The 16,319-nt window shown below is 43.4% G+C and overlaps 2 protein-coding genes across 2 annotated transcripts in view; both read left to right on the top strand.

The window, feature by feature from the left end:
- Positions 1–2,243, top strand: part of pds5b (PDS5 cohesin associated factor B) — a 35,175-nt gene extending 32,932 nt beyond the window's left edge. Inside the window, exons 32-35 of the mRNA XM_085420791.1 lie at positions 443–861; positions 967–1,047; positions 1,158–1,266; positions 1,376–2,243. Of these exons, the coding sequence (XP_085276917.1) occupies positions 443–861; positions 967–1,047; positions 1,158–1,266; positions 1,376–1,408 (642 nt within the window). The 3' untranslated portion in view covers positions 1,409–2,243. The remainder of the gene's footprint in view (positions 1–442; positions 862–966; positions 1,048–1,157; positions 1,267–1,375) is intronic.
- Positions 2,244–5,789: 3,546 nt separating this feature from the next.
- kl (klotho) lies at positions 5,790–16,313 on the top strand. The gene is made up of 13 exons (XM_085420790.1): positions 5,790–6,638; positions 8,013–8,443; positions 8,527–8,606; positions 8,732–8,894; positions 9,324–9,429; positions 10,619–10,768; positions 10,885–11,120; positions 11,628–11,823; positions 13,287–13,465; positions 13,567–13,674; positions 13,802–13,907; positions 14,059–14,185; positions 15,821–16,313. The coding sequence occupies exons 1-13, from the start codon at positions 5,919–5,921 to the stop codon at positions 16,153–16,155; spliced, it is 2,937 nt and encodes a 978-aa protein (XP_085276916.1). The 5' UTR covers positions 5,790–5,918; the 3' UTR covers positions 16,156–16,313.
- Positions 16,314–16,319: the final 6 nt, after the last annotated feature.

Below are 16,319 nucleotides of genomic sequence, written 5' to 3'. Positions count from 1 at the left end.
CAGCTGGATTGAAGTCGAGACTAGATTAACGTGTACAAATTGTGTAAACCATCATTATTGCTTTGCATGCATGATTTCATCTGACTCAGAAATCCTTCCTTTCAAAACAAACAACAGAAAAAAGTAATGGTATCTTTTTATGCAAAAATATGAATTTCACATGAGTTTCTCACTGAGTTTGTGGGTTTTAGAAGGGTTAACCTCAGGAATCGAGACGACTTATGTAATTTTTCAGCCTTCGGTAAGGTCACAGAAGGGCTCTGTGTGTTATTGCTTACAGATCAATTCACCAGTCACGTGTGAGAAACCACTCCAAAGATCTCAAATCTCTATCTCTCATCACCATTTTTCTTCTTCCTTTTCTTTGTGCTGCTGTAAAAACTGAATTTCAGTCTTTTTTACTGTGAAACAAAGAAATGGTGAACAATGAGTTTGTGTGCAGGATATCGAAAAGCCCCGGGGTCGCAAACGGGGCGTAACCTCCGGCGATGACCAGGAGAGCAAGCCGAAGCGTGGACGTAAGAAGGCAACTGCCAACACCACCGCAGCGGCTGACTCTGAGGACCCGTGGGACGAAGACAACCGGCCGGAGGACGAACAGAACAGTCCGCCCAAGAAAGGCCGCAGGGGCCGGCCTCCGAAGTCTGCTACGCCCAGTCAGGACACGCCTGCCAAAGGGAGGAGGGGGCGGAAGAAGGCAGCTCCTCCACCCGAGGAGGATGAGGAGGAAGAGGAGGAGGACGAGGAGAGGGGTGAGGAGGAAGTAGAGGATGAAGACGAGGACGACGACAGGAGCAGTGAAAACATGGAGGTGAAGACCAGGGGAGGAAGGCAAGCCAGGGCGCCACGACGATCACAGGGGTACGAAAACAGCCGGCGCACGCAGAAACACGAGATGTGCTTCAAAGTTCTGTCAGCGAGCTTCGTTTTTGATGGAAGTCGTTTTGTTTTGTCTTCCTTTAACAGATCTGACTCTGCAGAGTCCACGCCGCAGAAAAGGAGAGGACGTCCGCCTAAATCGGCTCAGCCGGCGGCCAAGAAGCCAACGTAAGATTCACTTTTGCAAAAATGCACATCAGCGACTGCGACTGCTCCTCCAAGGGCACAAAATGTAATATGTGCACGCTAAGCTGTTCCTGTTCTGTCCGCGGATACAGGCGCGGGGGCCGATGGAAGGCAGCTGCCACTAAGGATGAGTCTGAGGAAGAAGATGAAGAGGAGGAGGAGGAAGAAGTGGAGGAAGAGGAGGATGAGCCAACACCGAAGGTGTCAAGTGTTGTCACATCCATTTTAGTGTCTTTTAAAACAACTCAAGTATTTTAAAGGAGTTTATATGCTTGGTTATTTGTTCAGTTTTCATCCTTTTTCATTTCAGGGTCGCAAGAAGGCAGCTGGGCGAAGAAGATGAGCTAAAAAAACTTTAAAACAAAAACAGAGGACAAAAGAAGACGGCACGTCTCCTCGAGAGTCACGGAGGAATGACGCAAGAACGAAACAAAATAAATGGACATTGAACTTTTTAAAACTTTTCATAAGCCGACGCTCCTACTGTTACACCGACTTTACACACTTGCATATTCCACGTGCACACTACATCAATACATCCGCATCGTCAGCTGTGGGTTGTTGCTTTGTGCTGCATTGTGATGACGTTAAGCCACATTAAGTAGAAATGATTTTAACGAGGAAAAACAAAGGAAAAAAAAATAGATCGCTCTTGTAAATAGTCTCTTATGTCTGTTTCATGTTCTGTTGTTGTGTTTGACGCTGACTGGGCGGATGCTGTAAAGCCTTTGCCCACTCATGTTATTAAAAGTGCTCCCAAAAAGCGGCGTTGCTTATCAAACCTCCCTCCGTGTCAACTTTTAAAAACTGAAAGAGATTAACCATTACCTTTTTTCTTATTTTATTTTTTTTATGTAATGTTAATTGTGAGAATTTACTTTTAAACAAAGAAATAAAACGTGCTCTTTTGTTTACAGCTCTGTATATTAAAAACTTTTTTTAAAACCATTGAAAAAGAAAGTGTCAGAACTGTCCGACTGTAGAGTTGCTTCTGGAAACGATTGTAGTGTGCGTCTCATTTTTAGGTTTGTACTTGCTGATAGAAGGAAGTCATGAGCAGCTGTGTTGCTAGTTTCTTGGTTTTGTTTTGGTTTTTTTGTCACTGCTGATTAACTTGGCTTCACATCCACCCAGTCAGACCCTCCATTGTATCAATATAATTCTCTATAAAAACCTGACATGTTCATTTTCTCTTACTTTGATGTGGTTTGTGCTTTATCGGTATGATTAGCTCTGATGCCAGAGGCTGTCGTGAATAGAGATATTTTAGCTATTAAGAATGTTTGAAAAGGGTGAGCCGTTTTTTTAAAGGGCTTGTATAATATCCAGTTGTAATCAAAACAGTTATGTGAACACATTTAATGTCAGTAGACTTCAAAACAACTGCACTGTTTAACCAGAACTTTAAAACCGTTGGTGAAGAATGACTGCATGACACCACAAGACAGCCCCAAAGGTACTGGGTTGGAGCTTTTATGGGGGGGCGCTCCTCGGTGTTAGCCAGGTGGTTGTAAATGAAATTGACAGCAGGTGAAAACCCTCAAAAGAAAATGGTTTTTACAGGTGGTTCAACAGATCACTGCTTTCTCTGGATCCTTCTTGACTGATTTTTCTCCAGTCTTGCTTTTTTGTTAGTGTCCTTGTTATGAGTACCTGCTGCACATTCAGGGTGCACAGGTAGTCCAGATCCTTCAGGATCACACATCCATATGTTATGCCTCCCAGCACAGTGTGGAGGAGATACTAGAAGATGAGCGCTTACACAAGGAGAACTGGACAGAGCCGGAGAAAGTCTCATAAACTCTATATCATGAGCTCCAGCAGGTTAGTCGTGCATATATCTGAGCACGCTGTCACAAACACACTCAGTCAGAGGGCCTCGCATGTTTTAGTCGGACCTCTCCTCAAAGCTCAGCTGGCATTCGCTCGAAGACACCAGAACTGGACCCGTCCCCTTCAGAGGAGAGCAGGCTCACACTGAGCACATGAAACGTTTCACCCCCTGAAACATTATCCAGGATGTCTGCACTGGGGAGGATGAGGGATTTCCTGGGAGGGTCACACAGACTGCTGTGACTGTTCATAGGCGCTGGGATGATGTCCTCAGACCCAGCGTCAGACCTTCTGCTGGTGAAAGACACTGTCCAGCCCATGTTGCCAGAGTTTACTCAATTCCTGGATGATGTAGACAGTGAAGCCACTGACTGACACACGTTTCCCAGACTTGAATCCAATTAAGAACCTCTGGGATGTTATGAATCAGTGACTGACGTCACCAAATAAGGCTCACTGGTGCTGGCATCCAGGTCTGGAGGGGAGGGGGGGTCCCCCGGGACACCATCTGCTGTCTCATCAGAATCAGGGTTTGCAATGCAGCCACATACACAACTGAGCCACAGTATAATGCAAGCTGGATGAGCAATTTCAGCTAGTAATTCTGATTTTTGTAGATTATGAATCCAGCCCTCAAAGGGTTGATGATTTTGTTTATTGAGATTTGATGTTTGTATAAAATCTTCTCTTCATTTCTTTGAGCACAGTAATCTAATGCATCTTACAGTAAACACCTTGTGAGGTGATGCTTTAAAACAAAACTGTGTAGTTTATGTATTAACGCCTTGCACACTCAGACATGTGCAGGTAGGGTCTGCTAAGGATTTGTAACACGGCTGGTTTCAGGATCCATGGACTGACATCAGCAGATTTCAAGTTTTTAAGGAGATGCAAACAGATAAGTCAGTGTCCTTCTTAACTAAATTTTAACCCAACATGAAGATTGCACTTTAAACTGCTGTCAGAGTGGACATCAAGCAGCATCAGATGTGGATTGTCTGTGTATTTAAATTATTTATTTGCAGAGAGTCAAAGCACACTCACGCTGTCCAGTCCAGTGTTTGTGCACTCTGAGGCTGCTAAGCGTCCAATGTTGCTCCTTTTCCTGTGTTGTTTATGAGGCAAGCTGTGCTCCTCGTTGCTTATGCACATGTACTTGAGTTTTGAACTTTTGCAGCGTAGCCCAGCTCAGTGGAAAAACACCCACACACCACAATCTGCCTTCGGGTTATGGTCCGTGCCAGGCCTTAATCACATACTGTTCGACTGCCGGCTGAGTCTGTTTCCCTGCATTAGATAAACCACCTGCCTTTCAAGGCAAATTCAATAAATGACAAGAGCATGCACTTCTGTCCCCCGCTGAGCTGAGCTGCACCGACGAGCAGCGACTACACGCTCATCTCCAACGTCCCTGTTCAAATGCACAGAGCTGAATGAGGAAAACAGTTTGTTAAAGGTGTGCACGCATTTCTTACCTCCCATTAGACTAACCAGTAATGAGGATAATGGTTGCTTTATTCTGTAAAGACCTCATTGGCCCAGTCTCAGTTCGAGTATGCACCAGCCTCCACATGACCTTAGCTGGATGAACAATTGAGGGTTGGAAGGAAGCAAAGAAGGAAAAAGCTGAAACTGAAAATCATTCTCACAGTATGGATCCGGCTTCATTTGATGTCACTAATCTGGATTTCAGCAGGTGAACTCTGAGCTTTTCCAAACGGTATCACAAACTAAATCTGTCACTTGTTAAAATTTTGATTAAGTGGTCCAGACGGTCATTTGAACACTCGCGTGTCAGGACAGTCAACATGAGACAAACTGTTCTCATACCATCTTTATAGAGCCTTTCTTTGATCAAGTTATACATTTCCTTACGAGATATGGTTTATGACTTCTTTTCATATTTGTTTACATTTGTAAAGATGAGGACAGAATTATTAAGACTACAGACCAAGGTCCAAAGATACCCTCAATTTTATCTTATTTTACAAGCTGTGAGGATTGCATAAGATAAAACACATCATTGCACAGTGGTGGTTTGTGCCATGGCTCAATAAAACGAAATAAAGCTCTTATTGTGTGCAAACAGGAATAATAAATAATACATTCTTTCTAAAGAAAACAAGTATGATTAGAAATGCTTTTGGACATATTTGTTTGCTGCCTTTATATTATTTAAACGATCTGCATTGAAATGTGATTGTGGCATTAGAACTGTATACAGAGTCTGGTGTAGGTTAAGGAGGTCAGGTTAGATTTGGAGTGTCAGGCTGGAAGCTGCCAGCAGCACCAACAGACTCATGTCTCTTCACATATTTATGCAGCAGCTATATGGACCAAAATAGCCGACAGCAAGAGAGGCCTGAGTTTCCAAGCAACCCAGCTGAGAGCAGGAAGATAAGGAAGTGATGTGCTGCAGGGTACACTCAGTCTGCTGTTTGCATACATCTCCTCTTCACCCCCCTCTCTTTCTGTGTGGGGTCCTGAGTGAACCGGATCCGGTGAGAAATATCGATGAGCTTTTATTGCGCTTGATGTGTGACACCGGAATACAGTTATGAAATTATGTGCCAGCTGAGGATGCATAATAATAGGACCGTTACTGGGATTATATTAGGGGTGTTACACCTGGGCCACTCTCCTTTCCTGTGCTGTGAATACTTTATCACATCTAGACTAAAAAAGAAAAAAAAAAAGCCAAACTGCGGCCTTGCTTGAACAGACAAAACAAGCATATTTAATGTATCCATGTCCCATCAGTTGTTGTTAAAACTAATGTGGTTAAGCAAAGGATTGGCCATTTGGGGCTCTTAACATCAGGTTGTGCCTGGAGAGCTCGTTGCGTCAGGTGCTTTGGCTAATAATTGATAGATTTGGAGAGGCGGCGTGTGGTGGGTTCACAGCTGGCTGACTGCGCTCCACAGTCCCGTGTTTAGTGACTGAAAAGCTCCAAGCATGATTAAATAAGAGCCCCTTTAAGGGACAAAACTGGACATCCAAAGCCAGTATTGACGGCCACCATGAAGGCTTTGCTCACCTTCGTGACATTTCTTGGCTTCTTCACCCCCGTGACCGCAAAGCCTAACGCTGGCTTGAAAACCTGGGGTCGCTTCAATAAGCTGCCCTATCCGGCAGACAAGGCTTTCCTCTATGACACCTTCCCCAAGGACTTCATATGGGCGGTGGGTACGGCCGCGTACCAGGTGGAGGGCGCATTCGAAAAGGACGGGAAGGGGCTCTCCATTTGGGACACTTTTACGCGCGGCGGCACCCGAATGATCACCGGAGACGTGGGCAGCGACAGCTACCACAACATCAACGCTGACATCCGAGCCATTAAACAGCTAGGGGTCAGCCACTACAGATTTTCCCTGTCCTGGTCCAGGATTTTTCCCAACGGTACCCGTGGCAGTTACAACGAAATCGGCACCAACTACTACCGGACACTCATTAAGAAGCTGAAGGAGATCCGCGTGGAGCCGGTGGTCACGCTCTACCACTGGGACCTGCCAGACCACCTGCAGCAGACCCTCGGCGGATGGAGCAACCCGGAGCTCGTGGGGATTTTCAAAGACTACGCCGATTTCTGTTTCCAGGCTTTCGGGGATGACGTAAAGTACTGGATCACCATCGATAACCCCTTTGTGGTGGCGAGACACGGATATGGCACCGGAGTGGTGGCTCCCGGGATAAAGACCGACCCTGATCTTCCATTCCGGGTTGGACACAACCTGCTCAAGGTGATTCTATGTTGTTCCTGTGTGTATGTGTGTTTTTTAAAATATCTAAAATATGTGCTTACATTATTAAAACAACTTTAGTGAAGAGGATTTGAAGGGGTTATTTCTAAAATAAAGAAATTACCTGTTTTGTAAGTATTCATTTGACTCTGTAGCCAATCCAATACTTAAAGCATCTTTACGTTACATTTTCTGCTCTCTGGGCCAGCTCTCCCATAAAAAGGACATTTTTAATGTCAATGAGACATTTTAGGATGATATAAAGTCATATAACAGTCACTTTACCAAAAACTGACTGGCGCTTATGCCTTGTGAAGGGAATGTTCTTTCTCAAATTCACTTGATATCATTCAGGGGAGATATTTTTGACAGAGTACAGGCCAACAAATCTAAAAAAATTATAACACTTAAACTAAGATTGCCTGTAGTATTTATTGTAAATGACTTGTTTCCATCCAACCTGTCAGTTTGGGGCATAAAGAACACTTCTGTTAATGGGAAATGCATTTTAAAGCAAAAAAGAAAAAAAAAAAGCTAGATGTAGCAAATTTGATACAAATTAAAACTCATGTATGCCATTATTTCCCAGTTTAGTCTTTAAAGGGTTACAAAAGTCTTTTTAAAGCAAGATCTAGCCAAGAAATTGCAACAAAAATATGACATCACAGTATTATAAAGAAATTTAAATGGTCAAAAAGGACTTGATTTATTATATTGCAGGTACAATCACACAGAGTCGTAAAGATACTTGCAAAACATGTCATTATTTTATATATAACGTCTTTGTAAATCCTGCTGACTACACATTAGTTCACAAATAAGCAAAGCTATTGCAGACAATAACCTCACAGAAACAAACATCTTACTATGTTGATTGTTTTCTTAATTTTTCTCAGCACCATGAGTAACTCCTTATCATTTTCTGCCTGAGGATCTTTACCGACCTGCTGACAGCGAAGCTCATGGCTTTGGCTCGCCATGCTTATTTGGATTTGGACTCTCTTAAAAATTATGTATATCTTTTTTTATGGTCTTGTTTACTGGAGTGTAGAACGTTTCAAGATGCTTGAAATGTATGACTTACATGAAGACGAAGCGGGTGGAGCAATGACAAGTTTTTTTCTTTAAAACTGTTAATCTATAAACTCCATCATCGTGGATAACCTGATTGTGTAGGAACGAATATTTGATCGAGCTGCTCTCATGAGTAATAATGTATTTGTTTCTGGGCTGCTGTGAAAATAATAAATCTCAAGGCCTTATAATATTTAATATTATTAATGTTATATTTGTTTTGTGTCATCCTTCCCAGCATTTATGCCTACATCCCATCCACCCATCTCCCCTCTTTTTCTGTGCTTCTCCCTCCTCCAGGCTCACGCAGCTGCTTGGCATCTCTACGACCGCCACTACCGTCCACGACACCATGGCAAACTGTCCATGGCGCTGGCCTCTCACTGGATCAAGCCCAGCCGCACTCGCCTGGAAAGCCTGAGAGAATGTCAGTGCTCCCTGGACCACGTCCTGGGTTGGTTCGCCCGGCCACTGTTCATAGATGGGGACTACCCTCCCTGCATGAAGTCAAGGCTGGGCTCACGTCTGCCCTCCTTCACGCCGGAAGAAAGTGAACAGGTGAAAGGAACAGCTGACTTTTTTGCCCTCTCTCACGGAGCGGCGCTGAGCTTCCATCTGATCAACGACAGCCTCAAGTTTGGGCAGCAGGAGGATCTGGACCTGAGGATGCTGCTATACTGGGTCAACACGGAGTATGACAACCCCCCCATCTTTGTGGTGCAGAGTGGTTGGTAGGTGTAGACGCTCTGCTGATTGCACAGCACCTCTTTGATGCCACCTCATGTCTCTGTTGAACGTCTTGGTTTCCATGCAGGTACGTCCTCGGCAACACCAAGACAAAAGACCCAAAACACATGTACTACCTCAAGAGGTTCATCGCCGAGGCGCTAAAGTGTAAGTCCAGTGTCGTGCATTGACATTCTCATATCAGCATAAGTGGTCATAAAAACAATGGCAACCCGATATCTTCACACTGAAACTAAATATGGGTCATCTGCGCTGTTGTGTTTGTAATCCAGCAATCGTCATAGATGGAGTGAACGTGATTGGATACACCGCCTGGTCTCTGATAGACGGCTTTGAGTGGCACAGGGAATACGGGATACGACGGGGGCTTTACCATGTGGACTTCAACACTCCTGACATGAAGAGGGAGCCAAAGACATCTGCCACCTTTTACAGGCATGTGTTCAGTTCTTATCATTTTGTGCAGGTATCTGTTGAATTCCTCCAACAGCAGAATAAGTTACTATGATAATAAAATGCTGTACAGCAGCACAGCAGAGCGATAAAGCTGATGAGCCACACCAACAACTCATTTCCACTACCTTCATGTAGTGGGAAAGAGTTGTTGAAGCTGGATTAAGAAGAGATTTAATGATCAGTAAGCACCAGTACCAAGAAATGGGATGTTTACTTTGAGATCATTGATGGAGAAGATGTAGAGAAGGTTAGACAGCACAACATATCTGCAGTAACCGTTTCATCTTGGTTCAGTTAAGGACTCTTCTCTTTTTATATATATAAAAAAAATCACAATTATGTCTTACAAACACAGTAAAGAGACACAATAAAGGAAGAAAGTTTGTGCCGCTGTCATCATTCCTACAGAAACGTCATCCAGAGCAACGGTTTCCCAGAACTTCCTGAGAACAGACCAGTACAAGGATCCTTCCCCTGTGATTTCGCCTGGGGTGTGTCAGCCAACTCAATCCAGGTGCTTGTGGGTGTTTGTGCATGTAAACTGAGCCCGGGAGGAGATGGTGTGTAGGCACTGCAGGGGGTTTTGCAGATGGATGCGGAAGTCATGGCGGGCCAGAGGTCGGATAATGAATGAAAGGCGATTAGAATGCTTGTAACACACCCAAAAAAGATTCCAGGTCTGACCAACCGTCTCAGCCGTGGGCAAAAAGATGATAGTCAATAAAATTCTAAAAGATAATTTATTGACACGATAATCAAAAGATAAAACAGTCCAGTGTCCCATTTGCGAATCAAGTAAATACACACAGTCCCAAGGCCAGAGCCAGCTATGCCACAATGCCTGTTGCACTCCACATGTTGACTTCAACAGGGGTTAGCACCACCCTGCAAGTAGATAGCCAGTGGTCACTACAGCCTCTGCAACTCTGCTGCCTTTAGGCTGTGGCATATAATAGGCCCTGGCCTGCACAGAGAGACAAAATGAAACACTCACTATATAACTCACAGTGCAAAACCCATCCATCCCAAACATATCAGATTTCATTACATTACACAGTAAAGCGCTATATAAATACAGGCCATTTACCATTTTACACACCTGCAGAGAAAGACAAAATGACACAGCAGTGTTTGTAGTGTGGGCTATAAGTAGACCAGTGTATCAGTGCAATCAGGTACACCTGCCTCTAATTAGTCCAGCCCCATTACAGCCATTGGCTCACCAAAAATGTGACACAACCACTCCCAACCCAGTGCAACTTCAAAAAACAATATGGAGCTGAATTAATACAGGTACATTCGTCTACCATGTTACATGCTTCCTTGGAGATGTCAACTCAAGAAAATATTAACTTAACTGTCTCAGCTTTGATTCAGGGACTCACAATAGAGCTGACAATGGACCTGTTTACCTGTTTCTACCATCTGTGGGGCTGATATCTATAACATATTTAACATGACGGCTCTGTTGGACATTTTGAAGATTTATGCAGTGATTATAATATCTTATTTGAAAGTATTTCTCTTGCCCTGATCGAACTTGCATCGTGTGGATTACATTACTTCCAGCCTGCGTTTTCTATGGTGAAAGTCCAACTTAGAAACAGGGACAGTAATTAACCCTCTCTTAATCATAAACCACATGAACCCTCAGAGACATCCTGCAAAACTGCTTTGATCGTTTTGCATCGTTATTCGCACAGGTGGAGACCACGCCCACCCAGTTTGCAGACCCAAACGTTTACCTCTGGAACATCTCCAACAACGGAGAGCTGCTGAAGCTGGAGGGCTTCAGCGCGCCGCCTCTACATCGAACCCCACACTGTGCCGATTACGCCACCATCCGCCAGCAGGTTGGCCATTTTACCCACCTGCCACCTGTTTTGGCTCTTTTTTGGGTTACAGCATGTAAAGGTTTGAGGGAGGTTTCTTAGTTTCAGTGTGTATCCCTCCTCCTTCTCCTCCCTAGGTGGAAGAAATCAGGCAGATTGGAGTAAACCACTTCCACTTCTCCCTCAACTGGTCAGCTCTGGTGCCTACAGGGGATGTGGCTCATCCTAACACCACCCTGCTGGGGTACTATCGCTGTTTCTCACGTCAGCTGCTCCAGGCTAATGTCACACCTGTGGTCACTCTTTGGCACCACACCCGCCAGCGCAGCAGCCTGCCGGCCCCGCTGGATACTGCCAACAAGTGGCTGAACAGGTCAGATAGAGCGCTTATATAAACACCGTTTGAGCTTGAAAATTTGCTCCGAATACAGAACAAATACACCTTAATTTCTATGAGTCATGGTTTATCACAGCTTACAGTAATGGGCAGAGTGGTGTGATATAAAAGCAAACATGCGGCGATGTTTCCAGGAACAGTGTGTCCATGTTTTCACCTGCGTGATCGCTGACTGCTCCGTGTTTTCTCTTCCTGTAATAAAGAGATACTAAAACCAGCAATCCCAATATTTGAAAGTCTGATGTGCTGGCATTTTTAACTCCATTAGTGACATCTGACGTTGTTTTTAAAGTAGAATGATAGCCACCATTATTATTTTTTGAAATCACATGTAAGTGCCTGAATGTTGTCACTGTGCAAAAGTCTTGAGCCACAGTACATACTTATACTGTGTATATACTTATTTTTTATTAGATATATCAGAGCAGCAAGATTACTTCCATTTCAGTTTCTTAATGTAGATATTGTTTTCCCTTGTAACAGTAAGACTCCAGAGGCCTTTGCAGACTATGCCAGGCTTTGCTACAGAGAGCTAGGGGCCTATGTGAAGATATGGATCACCCTGAACGAACCAAACGATGAGATGGTGAGCTACCCGGAGGGCCATGAGATGCTGCGGGCTCACGCGCTGGCCTGGCATGCTTACGACCGCGAGTTCAGATATGCACAGGGAGGAAAGGTCAGTGAAGTGCTGGTTCTGTGTGGACCAGGGGCGGATCTAGAGAAGCTTTCTTAGGGTGGCATGAGGGTGGCAAAGAAATCAAATGGGGTGGCAAAATCAAAGCCTCCCCCCCCAAACACATATGCAGGTGGTTACATATGGTTAGAATGATTCAGTAAGCATACACGTTTTTCATATAAATATAGTCTATAACTTAATTATTGTCTGTAGCCCACATAATTACACACTTTAGTTACATAAAACATGTGAGTTTTGATGTTATGTACTGTATAGCGTGTATAATAAATAAATATGTAGCCCAATAAGTATAAAATCCAGAAAGCTACACAACATGGGGCGGTTCGTTTACAAAAACAAGTCTAACTTAAGTTTCACACTGTTTTTTGTTAGAAAACAATCACATAGTTACAGCTTAAATTACACAAAATTTCAGAAATCTGCACTGTGATGAACAAAAATTTAAACCTAATTTTTCATGATTTGTTGGATACTGGAGACTGAGGTCTGAAATACAAACGGCCATTTTTGACTCCTTTTGAGTTTACGTTTCACCCTCAGATTGTTTCATTTTATTTTTTCCCCCTTGCCTTGTTTGGTATCTTTTCAGCTCAACTGAATTTAGTTATTTTTTTCACTGACATACTGCATTAGTACTACTATTACTATTAATAGTACTATTACTGATCTGAAATCACACAAAGAACTTAAAATCCTAGTAGTATTTTTTTTACTGTAAAAAACCCCACAGACATGTTGAGTACATTTTTATAACTTGAATTGCAAATATAAATTCTGTATATGTTTACAAAATGTACAGCTATTTATCTAAAAATGCAGCCAATACACCTGCCAGGTTTTTTTTTTTCATTTTCTACAACCATTTAAAAATATTACTAAAACTAAAATGAGGTTTTGCAGTAAGATGCCCCACAAATGACGTGTGCCAGTAAAAAAAAGTTTAAAATAGTCATGTGATTTGGAGGTGCAGCGTGTCCGTGGACCACAGAGGGTTAATAACACTCACCTTCCTTCCATTTCCAGAGTGCAACATCCAACCACCTGTGTAAAAGCCAAAATTCCCATGGTGTTGTTCAAAATGTGCTCTGGCACAATCATAAGCATCGCTTGCTACTAAAAACAAGAAAAAAGCAGGTCCTGCTATGGGCTGAACCATTTATTAATGGTGGTGGGGGGGACGGGACACTATCCAATATATTCAGTTTTAGCATTTATATTCACTGTTGACTGTAACTACACTCAAACTGTTAATGCTATCTTATTTTCATAAACAACACTGTCATATGTAAAACTGGGGTGGCACTTGGGGTGGCAAGGGATCATTTTAGGGTGGCACTTGCCACCCCGTGCCACCCTTCTAGATCCGCCCCTGGTGTGGACACCAGGAGAAAGAAATATTCTCAGATGCTCACCTGAACTTGGCATGCTTTGTGTAATATCAGGTGTCTCTGGCTTTGCATATGGACTGGGTGGAGCCGGCATTTTCATTCAGCCGAAAAGACGTGGAGCCAGCTAAAAGGGTTTTAGACTTCTGCGTCGGCTGGTTCGCAGAGCCAATCTTTGGCAGTGGGGACTATCCTGTGGGGATGAGGAGCTGGCTGCGGCAGCTGAACTCACTCGAGTACAAATCCTTCATTCACAGTGTGGTACAGTTTTAAAGCCTTGTGTGTAATATTAAGTGTACGCAGTTAAATTTTAGTTATATTTTATGTGCTTCCACAGACTGCCAGTTTTCAAGAAGGACGACAGACAGCTGGTTAAAGGGACGTATGACTTCTTTGCCATCAGCCACTTCAGTACCAAGCTTGTGACTCACGCCAAGGAAGACTCGTACGACCTCACTCCTCTGGACACTCCACTCTGTTTTAATATGACTTCAACACTATCCAGGCTCATCAGAAATTATTTATTAACTAATAGGAAGTTCTTTAGTCACTCTTATTTTCTACATCTACAGATACACCTACACAGCAATGCTTGAAGTCCAACACATGATTGATACCACGTGGATCATGTCCCCAAGACCTGTCGTGCCCTGGGGACTGAGGAAAGCCCTCAACTGGGTAAGACTGTTGTGATGGTTGTGGTGTGCAACCATCTGTTTCCCGTTGCAGTTATGTGTTTTCATACTGAGTGGATGAAAACTTTCAGGTCAGATGTTGTTTCAGTGTAATAGCAGCATAAGAGGCTCTGTTTTTTTTTTTGCTCTGTAAGGTGAAAGAGCACTACAGCGACGTGCCCGTCTACGTGATGGCTAACGGGGTCCAGGAAGATCCGGCCCGCTTCAAGGACAGCCTGAGAGTTTACTACCTGTACAACTATATCAACGAGGCACTTAAAGGTGAGACTTTTTTGTGGATTAATGTCATGCAACTTGTGTACAATCCTGTAGAGATAAAGTCTTCTCCCCTCTGTGGCCTCAATGCAGTTTAATTATTAGACAGCTATTTAGGTCACTGATCCCAGCTCAGTCAGCTGACTTGGACCCACGTAACTGCAAACACAAATATCAACAGAGATGCACGCACAGTCCACGCTGAAGTTTTGAGTCAGGTCCCTGCCCTTGTAAAGCTTACTGTGTTACACCAAAGGATGATATCTTGTAGTGTTGCTGGAGCCACATTAAGTTTATTATTAGTCATTTTTTTAAGAAAAGCGATGGGAGAGACATTTTCACATGCACTTTGACTTTTGCCAAAGTACAGGAAATAACAAGAGCACTCAGACAGCGCAGCTCCACCCGAAGAGAAAGAGCTATACTTAAACTTTGTTTTATGCTGATGTCAGCATTGGTAATATGAATGTTGTACTGAAAAATAATGTCTTAAAGAGCTCAAACACACAAAGTGCTTATGTCCTCCAATCACTAATATGTTGCTTTAAAGTTTGGAGATAACCATGGAAACTAAGGGTTTTTCCTCATTTTTGTGACCCTGATTTGACCTATGACCTCGAAGAATTCTATAATAAAATGGTGTATTTAATTATCTTTACCCTTATGACTGGAGCAGAACTGGCTAAAATCTTTGGCTTCTATAAGATGTAAAAACTTTTAAAAGATATATTAAGATATATTCATGCAGGGTGTGGTTTTGCAAAACCTTATGGAGTGACATAAGGTGACATAAAAAAGTGCGCTCTACTGCTCTCACTTTGCCGTTTGATATGAAATATTGCTCAAGAGGGTTTGTCGAAATTATTTTTCAAGATCATTTGGCCTTGGGCGTCAACAGTGAAGGTCGATGTCAATTGCTTAGCCAACCTAGGCTGGAGGTTATAGCTAGAAATGTTTTTTTACTTCACTTGGTTGGACAGCTGTTATCTCAGGCTGTAAGGAGAGCATTTGTAGGTAACTTATTCTTAATACGGCGACAGCATCTATGCTTATTTGGTCTTTTTCAAAGTAGTTTATATACACAGGTTAGAGCAATTTTTATTAAGCTCCTGAAGCGCAAATGTAGAGCAATATCTAGCTGCATATGTTTGAGTTAATGAATTATAGAATAACTGTAGTATTTATGTGTTGTTGGCTGTATAGGGCATTAATGTTTTATTTACTTTTATTCATACTGAATATCTGAGGTTGCAGAAGACTGGGTGGTAGAGAAAGATGACTGGGAAAGTACAGCTAAGGTGCTGAGGTTCCTCTCTTGGATAGGGTGCCAAGAGAGGAACTGTGGTACTCCACAAGAAAGTCAGGAGCAGCAGAGAAGTGTGTGAGGTAGGTGAAGGACATGTATGAGGACAGCGAGACAGACAGGTTTAAGGTGGGGGTGGGATTAGGTCAGAGATTGACTAAGTTTATTCTTTTCTCCTGTCACTCAAGAGGAAAAGACAAAGACCTCAGAGAAGATTTATGGAGGCTTGTAAGAGTTTGAGATAGAGTCAGATGATCTGTTGTGGTGACCCCTAAAGGAAGCAACCAAAAGAAGACTCAATATCTAACATGCTGCCTTTCCTCCTCTGTCCTCCACAGCATACACTCTGGATGGTGTAAACCTGAAGGGTTACTTTGCCTATGCCCTGAACGATCAGAGAGACCCGGGGTTCGGCTTGTATGGCCAAGTCCACGAGGAAGTCATTGTCAAAGCCTCTCTTTCCAACTATCGCAACATCATCGAGCATAACGGCTTCCCGATTCAAGGAGCAGAGCCACAGCTGTGTCCCAGTGTGGCACCGCCCTGCCGTAGCTGCCACGTCCTGGGCAAGAGTCCTGTGATGGGCTTCTTGATTCTGGTAGGTTCAGGGGTGCTGATCACCCTGGGCCTCATTATTTACTATACAGCCAAGAGACACAAGGAATGTTACTGATGGCAGGAGCTGCTTCGACCAAAAGTGTGCTTGCAGCAGTGCAGTCTGTTCAGACTGTAATAGTTTGGATTTGATGCTAAAGGAGGTTTGATGTAAGACATGCTGCAATCAGCCTCACATTTTAGGCTTTATATGTCACTAAGTAATGCTGGTGTTAATAAAAC

Source organism: Rhamphochromis longiceps, linkage group LG10, assembly GCF_057381845.1.
Source record: "Rhamphochromis longiceps isolate RC_006_pf linkage group LG10, R_longiceps_female_GT1.1, whole genome shotgun sequence".
Taxonomy (NCBI): Eukaryota; Metazoa; Chordata; class Actinopteri; order Cichliformes; family Cichlidae; genus Rhamphochromis; species Rhamphochromis longiceps.
The sequence above is the reverse complement of the archived record's forward strand: the minus strand, read 5'-3'. Positions and strand labels throughout refer to the sequence as shown.